At 39.7% G+C, this 21,188-nt stretch overlaps 1 protein-coding gene across 3 annotated transcripts in view; it reads left to right on the forward strand.

The window, feature by feature from the left end:
* Window positions 1–21,188, forward strand: part of LOC126162193 (intraflagellar transport protein 80 homolog) — a 432,276-nt gene that overhangs the window by 274,105 nt on the left and 136,983 nt on the right. For all 3 annotated transcript variants that reach the window (XR_007535032.1, XM_049918521.1, XM_049918522.1), the window contains one exon: window positions 2,010–2,157. Coding sequence is in view for 2 of the 3 variants with exons in the window: in XM_049918521.1 (XP_049774478.1) it covers window positions 2,010–2,157 (148 nt within the window). In the remaining variant the exon portion in view is untranslated. The remainder of the gene's footprint in view (window positions 1–2,009; window positions 2,158–21,188) is intronic.

The following is a 21,188-nucleotide window of genomic DNA, read 5'->3' on the forward strand; positions in this document are numbered from 1 at the left end:
ACATTTGCTTTCCTGCTAGTGATGAGTTGATATCCCATGGTAATATGCATTTAAAAACAGAAATAAGTGTATGACCTTCAACTACCGAACCATCTCCAGCCTTCCATGTTCTCAAACATTTTTGATTAGTTAGCCTATAACAGAATTTTGCACCATTTCACTGGCAATATCCTTTTGACAGCTGGTCAGTTTGCCTTCTGTTATGGTTTTTCTATAGAGATTGCAATGTTTGTTTGCACTGGCTCTCTTATGGGAGAACTAAGCAATGAAATCATCATGCTGACATTATCTGTGCCACTGACAAGACCATAAAATTCTGTTAAAAAAAAAAGAACAGAAGACTGTGTTAAAAATGATATTACAGAAATGAAACTTAATTCGGAGTGAGGAGACCTTACATGTGGTGCCCTGAAAAGTTCAATATTTGGACTAGATCTGTTCATTACCTACCTACTTTACACGACAAGAAAACTGAAGCACCCAGAATGGGAGGAGAAAACAAAATATTGATGAGCTCAGAGCGTATCTTATGTTACTTCAGAGATTACAAACTCTTGCTGGCCAGTAGAGTAACTCAGCATCATGCCAACAGATCATAGACACACAATGTGTGCACAAGCATTGCCCGGATGAAAGATGACCCACAATACTGTCACACAAGAAGTAACACATAAGGGCATGGGATGTACATGATATACTGTTAAGCAGGCACAGTTCCATCAATGACTATCAGCTGTGACCTCAAATCATACCTGATGGATCCTCGCACCATGGTGCCAGGAATAACACCACTGTGCCTCTCCAAAACATTGGGAGAATGAGACTTCTTGCCAGGTCTCTGCCATACTTACCAGTGATGACCACAAAGGGTAGTGCTAGACTGCAGTTAATCAATGATCACAGTGTGACACCATTCATCTGCAGTCCTGAACCTAATGTGATGTCATTAATCAGCAGTCTGTGCTTTCTGGTCACAACACCATTCCAAATGCAGTCATCTGCCTTATGGTGTTGACAGGAGCCTACTTGTCATATGGTAAGTAACTAGTCTAGCTAGTCTCCAACCAATGGTGAGGGATGACAGAGAAAGTTGCAGGGAGACCATTGCTTGTTCTTGGATTGCAGGTGCAGATGTGAAGGGGTTATGATGTGCATGGTGCATAATATGGCAATCTTCCCTTGTGGTTGCCAGATGGCTTGACTGGAACTTTGACGATGAGCCCTCAAGTTCCATTCAGTCAAGTACTGGGCCACTGTGACATCTGAATACTCCAGAAATCAGGATATTACATGTTTTGACCAACTAGCCAAATGCATATCAACAGTGAGGTCCTTTTCAGGATCAGGCAGCGCTGATAGCTCTGTCACAAACAAGTACACGGCATCTCCATGTCCTTCACAGTGGTCACTCAACATCTGATGTGAGTCACACCCCTTATATACCCCAACAGTCTTGGTGACAGCACTAAACACAAACAACACTAATGCCCTCTTGTGGCTATTCAACCTGGTGCAAAGGCTTGCAGCTCTAATCACTCATCTACCTACCTACGGTGTGAATGTGTACAATGTGTACAAAGTTACCTTGACATCCTGCCATATCTTCAGGGTGCTTCACTTTTTTTGTCAGGCACTGTATGTTCAAAACAGATCATCTCATTCTCATTTAATTTCTGTGAATCACAGGAACTAGTGACCACATGTCAAAATGGTTGCCTCAGCAGGAACAATGCTGTTTCTTCTTTCCATCCATGTTTAAACAGATGTACTGCTTCACATCTAGTGTTGTTATCAGAGGTGGTGCACTTACAGAGGAAGAAACTCAACAGCTCTTTCCATACCTGAATTCTTTTTTACAATTATGTATTTATAATATGTCCTTTCCACAGTTGTGTTTGTTATCTTCCATTGCTAATGCTCTTATTTACAACATTTCTTACTAAATTAACCATTGTATCTCATGCACAATTTGTGAAATCAAACACTGAAGCTCTGTGCTCTTGTTAAAGGATCAATGGTCCAATGTCTGAGGTGGAATTGTGATGCCAATATTTTGGCTGCCATTCAAGATACAAGATTGTCTGTCTGGTATTATCCTCCTGTTTTGCACATTGATAAGAGGCTTGTTAAGAAGACAGTGTTAGTAAAAGACATCAGGTGAGACAGATATTTTTGAGAAATGTATTAGTTAACACTATGTTTAATGCATTACTATTTCAAGTTCATGCATTTTTTATTACTGTATTATTTTCTTTAAACTTTTTATTTGTCTTATGACACTCTATAAGGTTTCAGTATGAGTGTAAAATATGTTAATTAGAAAATGTTTAAATTGAAACCCAAAAGACTATTATTTCTTTCTTACAACAACTGTCTAAAGACTCCAGACGTCACTGCCTTTTTCTTCACTATTTTGTCATTTTTTCACCATATCGTTTTTCTTTCCGTAGACTATTTCACTCTTTTCCTCTAACTGTTTCAACTTTTGAATGATGATAGTTTGAAAACAATCATTTTGAAAACATGTATTTTGGTGGTCCATGGTTTTCTAGTCAGTGGTCCATCAGCCATTTGTTCCAGAATAATTGTTTTTACATACAGTTTTTAGGGTTCACTGATTTAACTTAATTTAAATTTCAACAAACATTCAGCATTTTATTGACACTCTTTTAGGATGGGTTTATAGGACTTCTTATGTTTCTATCATAAAGGACTTTTACTGTTGTTTCAAAGATATTTTGTTTATTCTAACCACACTCAGATCTCACTGAAAACGGTAAGAACACTGATGATGAAACTGTCATGTGCCATAAACACAAACCATCATCATCATAAAGTTTACGGGAGTGCCACATGAATTTGATGTAAGTGATACTGCGTTGAACTGTGACTGTGCCAATCTTACAGTACTTCTGTACAATTTTTGAACTTTAGTACAACACACAAAACATTAATTTGCACATTCTACTTAAATCAGTAGACAGGGAGTTCTCATTGGCAAATTACTTTAGTTTCAGACTGAATTGTATAACACATGATGTCACAAGAAATGCTATAATAAGGGGTCTATCCCGAGACTTCAGACAAGAGACTGCCTAAAGTATACATCCAAGCTTGACATTCTCTTCTTCAGCATTGTTCATTTGGGCTCATGGAATCATCTATCTGGCATATTCCTTGGAGCTGTGGTTGGTGATGATGTCTGTGTGCACTTGTTCTGAAGTCATAACATTTACTGCTGCACTGCAAAGCCACCTGTAGCCCAATGAATACTTCAGACAGAAGGTGCAAAAGTCTAAGCTGAAACAAATATTATGTTCAATACATAAAAAACATGGGTTTACAAAACAACATCTTACGTAAGATTAATGGCTACAAGAGCAACACCATGACTCACTAAGTTTACTTATTCATACCTAACACTGAGGGAGCAGAAATTTTAGCTTGGTAACTTTTGCACATATTTTAAAATTTCTGTGATCTCAAACTTTCTGCTCCCTTTTGACCTGCCACCCATGTGAATGAGTGAACTTAACTAATTTCTACACTTTTATATAACTACCTAAATGATTAAATAAAATAGAAAGCAACATTCCACATGGGAAAAATATATTAAAAACAAATATTCCATGACTTACCAAACGGGAAAGCGCTGGTAGATAGGCACAATAAAAAAAACACACAAACACACACACAAAATTTCGAGCTTTCGCAATCCCTGGTTGCTTCGTCAGGAAAGAGGGAAGGAGAGGGAAAGATGAAAGGATGTGGGTTTTAAGGGAGAGGGTAAGGAGTTATTCCAATCCCGGGAGCGGAAAGACTTACCTTAGGGGGAAAAAAGGACAGGTATACACTCGCACACACAAACATATCCATCCACACATATACAGACACAAGCAGACATATTTAAAGGCAAAGAGTTTGGGCAGAGATGTCAGTCGAGGCGGAAGTGCAGAGGCAAAGATGTTGTTGAATGACAGGTGAGGTATGATTGGCGGCAACTTGAAATTAGCGGAGATTGAGGCCTGGTGGATAATGGAAAGAGAGGATATATTGAAGGGTGAGTTCCCATCTCTGGAGTTTGGATAGGTTGGTGTTAGTGGGAAGTATCCAGATAACCTGGACGGTGTAACACTGTGCCATGATGTGCTGGCTGTGCACCAAGGCATGTTTAGCCACAGGGTGATCCTCATTACCAACAAACACTGTCTGCTTGTGTCAATTCATGCGAATGGACAGTTTGTTGCTGGTCATTCCCACATAGAAAGCGTCACAGTGTAGGCAGGTCAGTTGGTAAATCACGTGGGTGCTTTCACACGTGGCTCTGCCTTTGATCGTGTACACCTTCCGGGTTACAGGACTGGAGTAGGTGGTGGTGGCAGGGTGCATGGGACAGGTTTTACACCGGGGGCGGATACAAGGGTAGGAGCCAGAGGGTAGGGAAGGTGGTTTGGGGATTTCATAGGGATGAACCAAGAGGTTACGAAGGTTAGGTGGATGACGGAAAGACACTCTTGGTGGAGTGGGGAGGATTTCATGAAGGATGGATCTCATTTCAGAGCAGGATTTGAGGAAGTCGTATCCCTGCTGGAGAGCCACATTCAGAGTCTGATCCAGTCCCGGGAAGTATCCTGTCACAAGTGGGGCAATTTTGGGGTTCTTCTGTGAGAGGTTCTGGGTTTCAGGGGATGTGGAAGTGGCTCTGATTATTTGCTTCTGTACCAGGTTGGGAGGGTAGTTGCGGGATGTGAAAGCTGTTTTCAGGTTGTTGGTGTAATGGTTCAGGGATTCAGGACTGGAGCAGATTCATTTGCCATGAAGGCCTAGGCTGTAGGGAAGGGACCGTTTGATATGGAATGGGTGGCAGCTGTCATAATGGAGGTACTGTTGCTTGTTGGTGGGTTCGATGTGGACGGATGTGTGAAGCTGGCCATTAGACAGATGGAGGTCAACGTCAAGGAAAGTGGCATGGGATTTGGAGTAGGACCAGGTGAATCTGATGGAACCAAAGGAGTTGAGGTTGGAGAGGAAATTCTGGAGTTCTTCTTCACTGTGAGTCCAGATCATGAAGATGTCATCAATAAATCTGTACCAAACTTTGGGTTGGCAGGCTTGGGTAACCAAGAAGGCTTCCTCTAAGCGACCCATAAATAGGTTGACATACGAGGGGGTCATTCTGGTACCCATGGCTGTTCCCTTTAATTGTTGGTATGTCTGGCGTTCAAAAGTGAAGAAATTGAGAGTCAGGATGAAGCTGGCTAAGGTGATGAGGAATGAGGTTTTAGGTAGGTTGGCAGGTGATCGGCGTGAAAGGAAGTGTGTGTGTGCGAGTGTATATCTGTCCTTTTTTCCCCCTAAGGTAAGTCTTTCCACTCCCGGGATTGGAATAACTCCTTACCCTCTCCCTTAAAACCCACATCCTTTCATCTTTCCCTCTCCTTCCCTCTTTCCTGATGAAGCAACCAGGGGTTGCGAAAGCTCGAAATTTTGTGTGTGTGTTTGTGTGTTTTTTTTATTGTGCCTATCTACCAGCGCTTTCCCGTTTGGTAAGTCATGGAATCTTTGTTTTTAATATATCTAAATGATTATGTATATTATTCCTTTCTTCATATATATAATGCCTTGTTTGCTAGATCTACAATCTATTCAAAGAAAGACATCAAAGAATCCTGTTTCAGTATGCCCTTAACACAAAATTAGTATCTTTCTTTTCATAACAATTATTAATGTGCAACTTTATATTCGTCTGCAACTGCCTGTAGTGTGTTGCTGGTTAAATTAATTAAATTATTGTATAAAATGGTAATGAATCATCATTAAAAGAACCAGGTCCATTATTACAATTAACTGCTAAGGAGTGTTGGAAGAAGGGGTTATTGATTCATACACCCAATGCCTTGCAAAAATCTGACTGCTATTTGCTATCATAGATTGATAATTTATCTGCAAGAAACTTCGAGAGATCATGATGGAATTATGTGCTAACAATCCAGAGGCACACATTATCTTCTTTCCCCTTTTGCACATACAGAGCAGTAATACTATCTAAATGCATTTGATATTCACTAAATAGATTGGAAGTCATCTGTGAATATAGTGCCATACAAAACTTACATAAACTACTCTTACTATAGGCACCCTGTAGAAAAATATAAATCTCTCATATGTAGATATTCAAATAAATGTTCCCTTAGAAAACTTATCATACTGTAGTAAAGAACTTAAAGTTGTGCGCAAATTTTAGTTCAGGTGGGGTACATGAATTCTGAATGTTATTTTAGGGACGGGTATTATTTGCCTCAGAACATAGCTTATGTAAGATAGAAACTCAGGAAGGATTTATGCTCCTTTGCATCTTACTGCCATTTACATTGATAATCATCGTAACAACATCAACTATCCAAGTAATTGTCTACGAAAACAGATTTCCTTGTTATAAGGTATACTTTATAGTTCAAACAATGGAAAATCCAGGATGGAATGTAACAATACCAGAGAAGGAAAATTGCTACTCACCATATAGCGGAGATGCTGAGTCGTGATAGGAGGGGGGGAAAAAAACATGGATTCTTGCTCCTTCCATTTGCGTCAATACAGAAAAGTTTCCTTATCCCTAGCCAGATCCCAGTCCCACATACTTTTCCTGCATTGTTACTTGGCTCATGAAATTCTGCCTAATCCATCTGTTCAAATTCCGCCAATCCTTAGCCCTCACCAACGTAGTCCTGCAAAACAATATCAACCAAGCCCAATCCTCCTTGCAATACCTTCTCTCCAGCCGCAAATTTCTCCTGCTATGTAATCCCAAATTCCTGGAACCCATAACACATACTGAAACCCTTGCCCTGCAGGAACTTGAGCAACATGCACAACACCACCTCAAAAATCTCTCCATCCTACTCACTTCCTACTCCCACCTCGGAGTACCACTGTCCACCACTTCTACAACAACCTCCAAACCTCCCCCACCCCCTCATAGCTGACAAACCCTGTCTCGCAGACCTACTACACTTAACCCACCCTCCAAAACTTCCTCCCACCACCACACAGAACCCAGAACCTAAACAGACCTGCAACACAGTTATGAACCTTTCCTCCGGAGGACTTAGTCCCACAGAAACATCAGTCCTTTCCAAAGGGCTCACCTTTTGCTCCACTTCCAATTTCAACCATGCAGGACTGGTTATAGACCTTCTCTCCTTCTCCCGGTCCCTACAGTGGAAACACATTTTTGCCATCAAGCCGACCAATCAGACTCAACCAAAGACCAATATTGAACCTTGCCTAACTCAGTTCACTCCTCCATCTAAACGTGATCCACACCCACTGCCCCCAAACCACCCCCTGTTAACTTTCCAGAATTTCTTAACCTCAAACCTTGCCTCAACATAATTCCCCAAATCCCTCAACATGCAAACTAACCTTACATCTACAGAAAGAACCACAGTCCACCATCTAAAAACTGATCCTGACCTTATAATCCTACCTGCTGACAAAGGCTCCACCACCATTGTTTTGAACCGCAAGGATTACGTGGCAGAAGGACTCCGTCAGCTGTCAGATATTTCCACCTACAAACCATGCCACAGTGATCCCATTCCAGTAATCCAGCAAGATCTCCAGTCACTACTCAAATCCTTAGGCCCATCCCAGAACCTCTCCCCAGAGTCCAGAGTCTACTTACCCCTACCACTCCCTGCACTCCCACCTTCTACATGCTTCCTAAAGTCCATAAACCCAACCACCCAGGACGCCCCATTGTGGGCGGTTACTGTGCCCCCACTAAGAGAAACTCTGCTCTCATAGACCAACACCTTCAACCTATTACCTGGAACCTATCCTCCTATATAAAAGATACCAACCATTTCCTCGGCCGACTCTCCACAGTTCCTGTCCCTTTACCACTCGGTGCCATGCTCATCACTACTGATGCCACCTCCCTGTACACTAACATTCCTAATGCCCATGGCCTTACTGCTATCGAACATTAACTTTCCAGATGCCCTATGGATTCCAAACGAACAACCTCCTTCCTAGTCTCCATGACCAACTATATCCTCACCCACAATTACTTCTCCTTTGAAGGCATTACCTACAACCAAATCCATGGTACAGCTATGGGCACCTGCATGGCACCATCCTATGCTAACCTATTCATGGGCCATCTAGAGGAATCCTTCCTAAAAACCCAGAATCATAAAGCCCTCACCTGGTTCAGATTCACTCATGACATCTTTGCTATTTGGATTGAAGGTGAGGACACCTTATTCACATTCCTCCAGAACCTCAACAACTTCTCCCCCATTTGCTTCACCTGGTCCTACTCAACCCAACAAGCGACCTTCCTAGATGTTGACCTTCACCTCAGAGATGGCTACATCAGTACCTTCATCCATATCAAACCTACTAACCACCAGCAATACCTCCACTTCGACAACTGCCACCCATTCCCTACCAAGAAGTCCCTTCCATACAGCCTAGCCATCCGTGGCCGTCACATCTGCAGTGATGGGCAGTCCCTCTCAAAATATACCGAGGGTCTCACTGAAGCCTTCACTGACCGTAATTATCCTCCCATCCTTGTACAAAAACAAATCTCCCGTGCCTTATCTTTCCAATCTCCTAAAGTCCCACAGTTCGTCCACAGAGGAGCATTCCCCTCGTAACTCAGTACCATCCGGGACTGGAGCATCTGAATTACATTTTCTGCCAGGGTTTCGATTACCTCTCATCGTGCCCTGAAATAAGAAATGTCCTGCCCACTATCCTTCCCACCCCTCCTACTGTGGTATTCCGCAGTCCACCGAGCCTACACAATATACTCGTCCATCCTTACACAACCCCTGCTCCCAATCCCTTACCTCATGGCTCATAACCCCTGTAATAGATCTAGATGCAAGACCTGTCCCATACATTCTCCTACCACCACCTACTCCAGTCTGGTCACTAACATCACCTATCCCATCAAAGGCAGCACTACCTGTGGAACCAGTCACGTGATTTACAAGCTAAGCTGTAACCACTGTGCTGCATTCTTTATAGGAATGACAACCAACAAACTGTTTGTCCACATGAATGGCCACCGACAAACTGTGGCCAAAAAACAAATGGGCCACCCTGTTGCTGAAAACGCTGCCAAACATGAAATCCCTCGTCTCAATGACTGCTTTGCAGCCTGTGCCTTACGGATCCTTCCCACCGACACCAGCTTTACTGAATTACATAGGTGGGAACTTTCCCTGCAATACATCCTATGTTCCTGTAACCCTCCTGGCCTCAACCTTCATTAGTCACTGTCCTCACCCATCCAGCCCCCTCCCTGTTCCCATTCCAGCACTACACAGCCGTCATTTCACCACCATACCCAGTCTTTTAATTTCTTTTAATTTCTTTCCTTTCCGCTACTTACCCCCTCCCCCCTCCGCACCTTCTCTCCTGCCCTCCATCTAAACTGCAACACTTCACTGTCTGCCACTCCCACCATACTATCCCTCCCCCTCCCTGCCCCAGCGCCCTCCTTAACCCCACCCAGTCGCCACTCCCACCTTGCACTGGTGCTGTTGCTCGCAGTGTGGTTTCAGCTCTCTGAGACTGCAGACGTGTGTGCAATTTGCATTTGCTTTAGTGTGTGTGTGTGTGTGTGTGTGTGTGTGTGTGTGTGTGTGTGTCTACTGCTGACAAAGGCCTTAACGGCCAATAGCTATAATTGTGTGAATCTTTTTGTTGTGCCTACCACGACTCAGCATCTCCGCTGTTTGGTGAATAGTAACTTTCCGTATTGATACCTTATAGTTCCCTGCACAACTACTCAGCATCTCCGCTATATGGTGAGTAGCAACTTTCCTTCTCTGGTATTGATACTTTATAGTTCCCTGCACAACTACTACAATGTAGACTGGTCTCCTGAATATGAACATACTCTCCCTAGGAGCAGTTACTTGTACAGATCTTGCACACACAAACCATAAAACACCTCCATCAGTACTAAACCCTTTCAAAAATAACAAAATGGATTAGTTCCCTGATCATTCTAAAACTGTGTGCTAAGATTAATTCTGAACCTCAGCACTCAAATCTTCTTCCATACAGGTTGCAGTTTCTTCATTGTTTATAATGCTGCTAGCTTATACCAGCGTAATATCACTAAAAGGAAGTATGTCATTCCTTCCAACTCTCAAGGCAGCAGTTCATAAGGGTCCATGGCCACTCAATCCCAGAGGTTATGTATCATTGGCTAAAATAATGTATGTATTCCACCTGTTGATGTTTCTAGAGTTTGATACAACCTAGAGGTTCCAAGTAATCTTTTTACTTGTATGTACATTTTCTTAAATTGATAGTATTCTTTATACACAGCATACCTTCCTTTGCTCCAAATTGTGCATATTCTAGATGTATGTGCTGTAGTAGTATGAGTACTGCACATCATGGTATACACACCACCCAATTGTTCATTCTATTATTCTTATGGAATAAGACACCCTTATGTATTTTCCATTTATCATCTCTTTGTGACTTTTTTTTAAAAAAAAAGATGAGCCTGTAAAAATGTATCTTCTCTTTGCTTACTTGCTACATTATTTGCTAATTGTCTTCTCTCCCAGTCAGGAAACATATTGCAAATTGTCACTCTTATTGTCGCCCCTTAGCCAGGGCAGATACACAACACTCTTCTACCAACAACACACTATGGTATTGAAAAATGAGAACAATATTCTCCCACTGCACTTGAGTGGATTTTAGCCTACATTTTAGTAGTCATATGGGCATTTATTATTTTGTAGTATGCAGACTACAAATTGTCATCTCTCTGTTGTATCTCTGTCTGTTTCTATACATATTGACAGTTGTGGTGACATATCTCATGCTATGCTGTTGTGATCTTTTACACACTCTGGTGTAAACTTTGAATAGTGGCTAGAATAGGGAGATGGGTATAAAATAGAATGTATAATGGAAAGTGATTATTAATTGCTGCTTGAATAATCAAAGAAATTGGAAAGAATAATTGAAAGAAATTGGAAGGTACACATATCCCGAGTGAATTTTAACTGACATTAATATCAACAGACCTTCAATATTCAGTACATATATTCAGCATTTAAATTTACATACTTCTTTTTCTTGTTACTACCATTGTGCATAGAGCTTGGTATGACAATCTGGTTCCGGAACACTCCTCCTCTGTTCACGCAAATCTTCTTGTCTGCTTCAATCCTCTTAATGCAGGATTCTCGGCACGGGTGAAATGATGGACAGATGCAGTTCATTATATAAATAGTCATACATAAATTGCTACTTCTTAATAAAAAAAAGATATTGCAGTCTGGTGTTATTGTCTTATTCCATAGTAATAAATATTTAAATTATTTACAAGACCATACTGCAGCAAATGTTTCCTTTGTTGTTATACTATAATTCCTTTGCTTCCTTTTTTAACCTTTTTTAACATTCTGCTCATAAAAACAAATGGACTGTGTTCATTATTAATCTTCTGGAGAATCTGGCAACCCAAACCATGGTCTGGAATGAAACAGCTAGAAAAAATCTGGGTGGTGTAGTAATTGTGCATGCAATAAACTATTTTGAATTCTGTTTCATATTGCTGAGTCCATTTCCAGAGCATTTTTTCTGTTACTGATGTTAATAAATTTGTTGTATTCGAAATTGCATTTGCCATGAACGTATGGTAAAATCCTATCATACCTAAATATGTCTTTGTTTTTGTGGTGCAGGATCTCTACTTCTTCCTTGCCAAACTGAGATTCTAATAACTTAATGCTGGTGCCTTCTGATTTGAGGTTTGTAAACAGCTGTTCTAAGGTTTTGCAATGTTCAGTCCACATTTTGGAAATAACAACAATGTTGTCTACACAGATTAACACTTTTTCTCTGAGGTCTTGTCCTGTAATATTATATAATGTTCACATAATAACAGACACAGGCATATTCAAACCAAGATAAGTACTTTGAACTGATAGCATCTCCCCTCAAAAAGAAATACAGTTTATTTCCTTGGATGTTTTGATAGAGATATTTGTCAGTATCCAAGTCTGAGATCCAGCTGCTAAGGTGTTTAAGACCTGTAAAACTAGTCAATAATTTATTGATTACACAGCTCTACAAAATAAAATTTTTTTTTCGTTGCCAGGGAAGTTTGAACGAAAATGGGATATTGTTATGATACTCATTCCGAGTATATTTGTACTTTTTCCAAATTGGCTCTGGTTTTTGAGATATAGGTTATTTGTGGAAATGAGAGTTTCATGTGGATAATATCGACTGCAGGGTCCATATATGGTGTAATGTATTTGCTACCTGTTTTTTAATTAGTGATATTGTACTATCTTTATTAAACAATTGTGCTCAGGGAGTGCATCTGTGTGGTTGAGGATTACATCATGCAAACATCACACTGTCAGCATGTGTTCAGTCCTGTTGTGCGGTGCGTGTGTTGAAGATATTGAGGGTTGTGCAGTTTTGAATTCGGCGGTACTCGACATTCATTTGTTGGCCGAGGTAATCCCCGCAACAGCCGATAGGTAGCGTTCAGTGTAAACAAGAAAAATGGCGATGGTCGAAAGTCACACACATGTGCAGTGCAGCTTCAAGGAGATAGAACCTTTTCATCGTGATGTAGCAAATAAGAGGTGAGTATTCATTTCACACAAAACAATTAATGATGTTTGTTGGATGTGAGTGACATGCAAATACAAGAAAGTTCTGCATAATATGTAGTATTTGTGCAATTTTGTTTTAGGAAAACATGAGTTCTTCACGCCGTCGTTGCGTGAACCATCCAGATGAGTTCTGCTACATTTGTGGTGAATACGTTCTTCAAAAGAACAGGAAGAATATCACTCCTTTTGTGAAGGAAGCGTATCTGGCATATTTTGGAATTAAACTTGGAGATCAAGACAAGGCGTGGGCACCCCATAAAGTTTGTAAATGCTGTGTGGAGTGCTTACGGCAGTGGACAAAACGAAAAAGGAAAAGCTTAAACTTCGGAGTGCCTATGGTATGGCGAGAGCAGAAGAACCATACAGATGATTGCTATTTTTGCATTGTTAATGTGAAAGGTTTTAATAGGTTCAAAAAACGAAAGTGGGAATATCCCGATTTGGAGTCAGCAAGAAGACCGGTGGTGCACAGCAACGATGTTCCTGTACCAACCTTCACAACATTACCCACGCTAACATCATCAGATGACGAGGTGCACGGCGAGGAATGTACAAGTAGTGGTTCGGAATACGAAGGACGTGAGACACAACCCCAGCAGTTCGACCAGAAGGAGCTCAGTGACTTGATACGAGAACTCAATCTTTCAAAGCAAGCATCAGAACTCTTAGCATCCAGGCTTAAGGAAAAGAACTGTCTTCATCCAAGTATTAAAATAACAGCTTACCGGACGAGAGAAGGAAACCTTCTTCCATACTTCAACCAAGAAGAGGTTATAGTGTATTGCAGCAATATACCTGGACTTTTACTTGAATTGGGGCTGCCGGAATATAGACCAGAGGACTGGCGTCTCTTCATAGACAGTTCCACTAGAAGTTTAAAATGTGTTCTCCTACACAATGGCAATCGTTACGCATCTATTCCAATTGCCCACTCAACAAAACTTTGTGAAGCATATGCTAAAATCAAGATGGTTCTGCAGAAAATTCAGTATATGCAGCACCAGTGGTTGATTTGTGTTGATTTGAAAATGGTGAACTTCTTGCTTGGACAACAATGTGGATACACAAAGCACCCATGTTTTATCTGCATGTGGGATAGTAGGGCAAAGCATGAACATTGGAAGCAGAAAACATGGCCTCCAAGGGAACATATGGCTGTTGGTGAAGCAAACATCATTAATGAACCTCTGGTTAGTAGGGACAAGATTGTTCTTCCACCATTACATATTAAGTTAGGACTAATGAAGCAATTCACCAAAGCTTTAGACAGAAATGGTAATTGCTTCACATACATCTGCAATACGTTCCCTGGACTCAGTAGTGAAAAACTTAAGGCAGGAATATTTGATGGTCCTCAAATTCGCAGGCTCATCAACGATACCAATTTTACAAGTGTCATGACTGTCACTGAAGCATCGGCCTGGAACAGTTTTGTCGCTGTTGTAAAATGTTTTTTGGGCAATCATAAAGCTCCCAATTACGAGGAACTGGTCAAAAACATGCTCACTAACTTTCAAAACTTAGGAGCTAACATGAGCATAAAACTGCACTTCCTTCACAGCCACTTGGATCGATTTCCTCGTAATCTAGGTGATTTCAGTGAGGAACAAGGAGAGCGGTTTCATCAAGATATGAAAAGAATAGAGGAAAGATATAAAGGAAGATGGGACAGGCATATGATGGCAGATTATTGCTGGAATCTGCAACGTGACTGTTCTGAAGAGACCTATAAAAGGAAAGCGTGCAGGAAGCGGTTCGTCATGGACAGAAAATGATATACTTATAGAGAAACTTTTCAATTATGTTTTATACGTGGACAAATGCCTATCAGGTTTTCATAGAAGCTATTTATAAAGATTATTTTCTTTTTTCATTGTAGTTTGTAGCGCTCGAGTTCAGTATTAGCAATTTTTTCTAATTTTTTGAATAAATCATGCATTATCTCAAAAACTAGAGCCAAACTGCATAAATGGTTGCTATATTCGTCCTCAGCACCACTAACCCATCCTAAAGCCACTCAAATATCCTTGGCAAGAAAATGAGTGTTGACCAGTGTTATAGGTGTTCTATCTCTTTCTATTCCCATTATTTTATTTACATTTCTTGCATATGATACAAATTGTGCATAGCCATCTGGTTCCTTCACTACTACCACAGGATTATTGTAACAGCTGCCAGATGTTTCAGTTACAGCCCAGTCTTTCACTCTCCCAGTTTCTTGTTTGACTGCTTCTTTCACCACAAGAAAACATGATTAAGTTAGATGAAAAATGGTTCGTGTTGTTTTATTTTAAGCTCACATATATAACTTTTAATCACTTTAGGAGATAATGAAAAAATATCTTTATGCTTTATCAAAATGTCTATTAATACATTCTTTTCAGTCTCATTTAAGTATCACAAAATAATTTAATTGGTTAGATAAAAAATCTACTCATCAAGCAGTGACAGAATATGCACATAAAAGACAATTGTAATTGGCAAGCTTTTGGCCAGTGACTCCTTCTTCAGGGAGAAGGGTTGGAGGGGAAGACAGAGGGTTGAAGGAAAAGTACTGGAGAGGTCTAGGAAAAGGGGTAGATTTCAAGAAAGTCACCCAGAACTGCAAGTCAGGGGAGACTTACCACTTGAGATGAGAAGGAATTGGGCCAATGAGCCTAGTGATCAACCACTACTACTTGGGTTTTTGATGGCTTAAACTTAAACCCTATATTTTGCCCACATCTTGATAGTGCACAGAGTTCAGTATTGAGATCCTCAATATCTGTCTTCAGGTTTATTGGTTTTCCAATTAAATACAACTGGAAGTCATCAGCGTACTTATGGTATTTGATGCAGGACAAAACTGATGACATATCGTCTACATACAATGAAAAAGAGTATAGGACCTAATACCGAACCCTGGAGGCACCTGATACTGTCTGCCTCCATTGTGGCTTCGTGGTAATGGGCATGACACACTGCTGATGAGCTATCAGATGTGAGTGAAATCATTGCACTTCACTTGGTGAGAAATTTAGGCTGCAAGTTTGGCAAGTAAATTGTCAAAGTTAACATGAGCTTTGTGAAAGTCTAAGAAGTCCATGATAGTGGCCTCATGTGCCTAATAGTCGAATAGTAAATACTTGCTTTAATTAAAAGATTAACAAACAGAATAACAATATTGATTGATCACTGTAAGTAGAGCTAGATTTGTGGAGTAGGGAAGATGCTGGAAATTGATTAACATGTAACTACATTCATTTAAATCTTTATTGAACATTAAACATCTAGACCTGGAATACCATATGACTATTTTCTGAAAAACCCCCTTGCAACAATTCAGTGCAACAAACTTCAGTTTTAAAATACTGACCAGCTAAAATTCTGAAAAAAATTTCCTTAACACCTGTAAATGGCATTGAATTCTTAAAAGTTTTGTACGCTTATGTAAATAGGATAAAGTTCCCAAGATTTCTTATAAGATTTCAAAACACACATGTCATAATCCAGTGATATGCAATGTCTTAAAATTTCTTGTACAATAATTTTTTACACCCCTCCAAAAGGGACATTCTGTAATACACTGTTATACAAGCCTCTTCTATAGGCCAGAATTTTTTTTATCATTCAGATAAATATAATCAGTTCTTCTTTACACTTGGGAGACTGGTCAGATTATGATCCAATACAACTGCCTACTTGCCACCTCCCTTCATGGCAACAGGATCCACATACCATCAGTGCAATAGCAAATCACAACACAACTGCCTACTTGCCACCTCCCTTCATGGCAACAGGATCCACATACCATCAGTGCAATAGCAAATCACAACACAAAGTAAGGCCTAGAGAAACACATAAAACTCATTAAGCACTGCAGTATGAAGTGAACAGATGAACTGAAATTGCCTATACTTGGTTTCAAAATTTTAATCCAAAACACTGATAAATTTTACTTTTAACAAACATGGAACAATCCCCAAGATTAATCACTACTAATTAGGATGACCATAATGGCACAAGAATTTAACATACAATTGGGCTTTAATCACAGTTCCAGATGGGAGACATGATACTGTGAGAAAAATTTGACAGAGCACTGAAAGACCTAAGTCAAAACCAGGCCCCTGGAGTAGGCAACATTCAGTCAGAATGACTGATAGCCTTAGGAGAGACAGCCATGAGAAAACTATTCTATCTGGTATGCAAGAAGTATGAGACTGTTTATTTATTTATTTATTTATTCCATGTGATCTGATGGTACACAGTGTGTTGCAGTTGTCGGAAAATATCATTTAACATTGTTAACATGTATTAACGTAAGCCTATAGTATCCTAATGTATTAAATTGCTTAATGTTTTCAATTTAACACAAACAGCAAGATTACTGTTCTAAGTATTCATTTACAGAGTAAAAACAATGACACAACAAATATGACTTCACGGCTTTGCTAAATTTTATGTTGTCTTTGATGAACTTAATACTAGTGGGAAGATTGTTGAACAGTTGGAGGCCCATGTGGAAAACTCCCTTTTTACACAGTTGAGTGTTTGTACGTATAACATGCAGGTTTGCATTTTTCCTGGTGTTGCGTTCATGTATTTCATTATTTTTTACGACTCTGGGGTCAGTTGGCACTAAGTGTTTTCTGATGAATTTTAGAGTCTCAAGAATGTAGAGACAAGGCAGTGTAAGGATTTCTAACTTTCTGAAGATGGGTTTGCAGGAGTCTCTGGGTTTGCTCCCATTAATAATCCCCATTGCTCTCTTCTGGATTCTGAATGTGCTCAGAGCAGTTGGAGCATTTCCCCAGAATATTACATGATATTTTAGGTGGGCTTGTATATAAGTGTAGTATGCACTGGTTAATGTTTTCGGGCTAGCACATGTTTTCAGTACACTCAGTGCATAACAGCCAGTACAAATCCTTGCATTTACCTTTCCTGTATGTGTATTCCATTTCAGGTTATCTTGAACCCACAGACCTAGGAATTTGAAAACGGTGTCGGTATCTGTTGACTGGTTATTTATAGTGACAGATGGCTGAGAGGAATTTGCATTTTGTGTTCTGTGGAAGTTCATGGAAGCTGTCTTTTTGGTGTTGATAGTTAATCTGTTGATTTTTGCCCAGTTGCTGAGTTGATCAGTAGCCAAGTTCACAGCTTTTTGCACAGCCTCCCCTTTGAGGAGTACAGTTGTGTCATCAGCAAATATTATTGTTTTGTGTGCATCAACATTCAGGCTCAAGTCATTAATATACAGGAGGAAAAGTAGGGGTCCCAATACTGAGCCCTGTGGAAAACCTTGCTTTACAGTTTTATTACTTGATAGTATTTTGGTTATTGAGTTGCTTTGTCTATTAGTATATTTCATGCTGACTCTCTGCATCCGATTGGTTAGGAATGTAGCAATCCAGTTGTTTGCAATTCCTCTGATACCGTAATGTTCCAATTTTTCCAGTAATATTTTGTGGTCAACAGTGTCAAAAGCCTTTGACAGATCCAGAAATATGCCTGTTATGGGTTGTTTTCTATCTAACAGTTCTAAAAGCGTATTTATGGAATCATATACTGCAGTTTCTGTAGATTTGTTGCTTCTGAACCCATGTTGAGCTAAACTTAGTAAATCTTTTTTTTCAACGAATTACATCATTTTTTTTGGACATTATTTTTTCAAAAACTTTAGAAAAGCAGGATGAGATTGAGATAGGCCTGTAGTTATTTATATCTTTATTATCATCTTTTTTGAAGACAGAAATTACTTTAGAAAGTTTCAGAGCTTCAGGGAAGATACCTGCCTGGAAAGAACAGTCACAGAGGTGGGTTAATGGTTCAGCAATTGTGTGTTCACAATTTTTGATTACAGCTGCTGGGCTACCATCAATTCCAGCGGAATATGAATTTTTTAACTCTCTGAGGGCTTTTGCAACTTCGTTTTCAGTGACTTTGGTAAAGAAAATTGACTCTGCATATGTGTGATATTTTTGGTTTGCTGGTTGGTAATTTGTGTTAGGATTATTTTGGACCAGTTTTTCAGCTATGCTTGTAAATAAATTGTTGAATGAGTTCACCACAACTTCGGCATTAGATATAGATTCATTGTGGAGTTTGATTTCTATGTTCGTATGTGAAGCTTTCATTTCCCCTCTTACCCTTTTTATGATATTCCACATTGCTTTTACTTTATTGCTGGATTTGTCAATGTACTCATCATTCTGCATCCTTTTTGCTTGTCTTATCACTCTTCTTAGGATACATGTGTAGTTTTTATAGTATTCTGTCAGTTGGGGGGAGTCACTACTTTGTTTACATAACATGTGGAGTATTCTTTTATGTTTGCAAGAGATTTTTATAGCTGGTGTAATCCAACTCTTGTTTCTATTATTATTTATTCTTACTGGTTTTTGCAGCAAGTCCTCTTCAAAGTGGTGGATCATTTTGTCAAGAAATATGTTGAATTTCATGTTGACATCATTGGCTGTGTACATCTCTGTCCACTTTTCTTTACTAAGGAGGGCATTTAGCTTGTTCAAGTTCTCTTGGGTGAAAAACCTTCGTAAATTTTTAGGTGGGACTGGGTTTGAGGTATCTTTGCTAACTTCGACCTTTAGAATGACAGCTTGGTGGTCACTGAATCCTGCATTGTATACTTCTAGAGTTGGGTTAAGTTTATTTCTATTTGCAAAAATTTGATCTAGAGCTGTCTTGGATGTGGGTGTTATTCTAGTGGGCTCATTTACAAGGCCATGCAGATTATAAGTTTTTGCAATGTTAATCAATGTTTCCCTGTTTCTGTTGTGGGTGAGAAAGTATATATTAAAGTCACCACCTATAATCACCTCCTGTTTCCACTGACTTATTTTGGATAGAAACAAGTCCATTTGTAACAGAAAATCATTAATACTACTGGAGGGGGGACGGTAGATTGTAGCTACAATTAGATTTAGATCTGTAAGCTTTATGGCAGCACATTCAAAGATCTTATCTGTTCCTATTTCCTTTAGGGTAGGAAGTGGGCTATATTCAATGTGTTATTTGATGAAGATGGCAACCCCACCATGTCCATCATTTGATCTGGAGTAGTGTTCACACAATTTGAAGTTGGGTAGTGAGAGTAGGTTAACCACATCAGTGCAGAGCCAGTGCTCTGCTAGGCATACTACTGAGATATCACTGAGTTCACTGGTCAGCAAAATGCCTAAGTCATCAGTTTTGTTGCTCAAGGATTGGACATTGTGATAATAGATTTTCAGGTCTGAGTGGGGTTTACTCAGGGGGCTCGAAGTCATATTTACTGTGTCACTGACCTTTAGTTTAAATTGTGCTGTATTCCAGGTATGTTGACTTCTGAGCAGTTGTGCTGGTCGTCCTTGGTAGCCATCTCATCTTCCAGGTGGGCCTGAAAAGTATCCACATGCACTTCACACTTTTGAGGCATCACATTGATGACAGGTGAAATACCCTCAGACTTCATGAAAAATGTAGTAATTCCAATTCCAAAGAAAGCAGTTGCTGATAGGTGTGAAAATTACTATCAGTTTAATGAGTCTTGGTTGCAAAATACTAACAAATACATTCCATACTAACACGAATACTTAATACAGTGGAAAAACTGGTAGAGGCTTATCTCAGGAAAGATCAGATTGGATTTTGAGAAATGTAGGATCATGCGAGGCAATACTGGCCCTACAACTCAGCTTAGAATATACGTTAATGAAAGGCAAACCTACATTTGTAGCATTTGCAGACTTAGAGAAAGCTTTTGATAATGTTGACTGGAATACTGCCTTTGAAATTCTGAAGACAGTAGGGGTAAAACACAGAGAGCAAAAGGCTATTTACAACTTGTATAGAAACAAGACAGCAGTTGTAAGAGTAGAGGGGCAGGAAAGGAAAGCAGTAGTTGAGAGGGGAGTGAGACAGGGTTGTAGCTTATCCCTGATGTTATTCAATCTGTACATTGAGCAAGGAGTAAAGGAAACCAAAGAAAAATTTGGAGTAGGAATTAAAGTTGAAGGAGAAGAAATAAAAACCTTGAGGTTTGACAATAACATTGTAATTCTGTCAGGGACAGCAAAGGACTTGGAAAAGCAGTTGAACATAATAGAAAGTGTCCTGAAAGTAGGATATAAGATGATCATAAAAAAGCAAAACAAAGATAACGGAATGCAGTTGAATTAAATCAGGTCATGCTGAGGGACACAGATTAGTAAATGAGACACTTAAAGCAGGATCAGGTTTTGCTATTTGGGCAGTGAAATAACTGATGATGGATGAAGTAGAGATGGTATAAAATGTGGACTGGCAATGATAAGAAAAGGGTGTCTGAAGATGAGAAATTTGTCAACATTAAATATAAATTTAAATGTTAAGAAGTCTTTTCTAAAGGTATTTGTCTGGAGTGTAGCCATGTATGGAAATGAAACATAGATGATAAATGGTTTAGAGAAGAAGAGAGCAGAAGCTTCTGAAATGTGGTACTACAGAAGAATGCTGAAGATTAGATGGATAGTTCACATAAGTAAT

Source organism: Schistocerca cancellata, chromosome 2, assembly GCF_023864275.1.
Source record: "Schistocerca cancellata isolate TAMUIC-IGC-003103 chromosome 2, iqSchCanc2.1, whole genome shotgun sequence".
NCBI classification, from domain to species: Eukaryota; Metazoa; Arthropoda; class Insecta; order Orthoptera; family Acrididae; genus Schistocerca; species Schistocerca cancellata.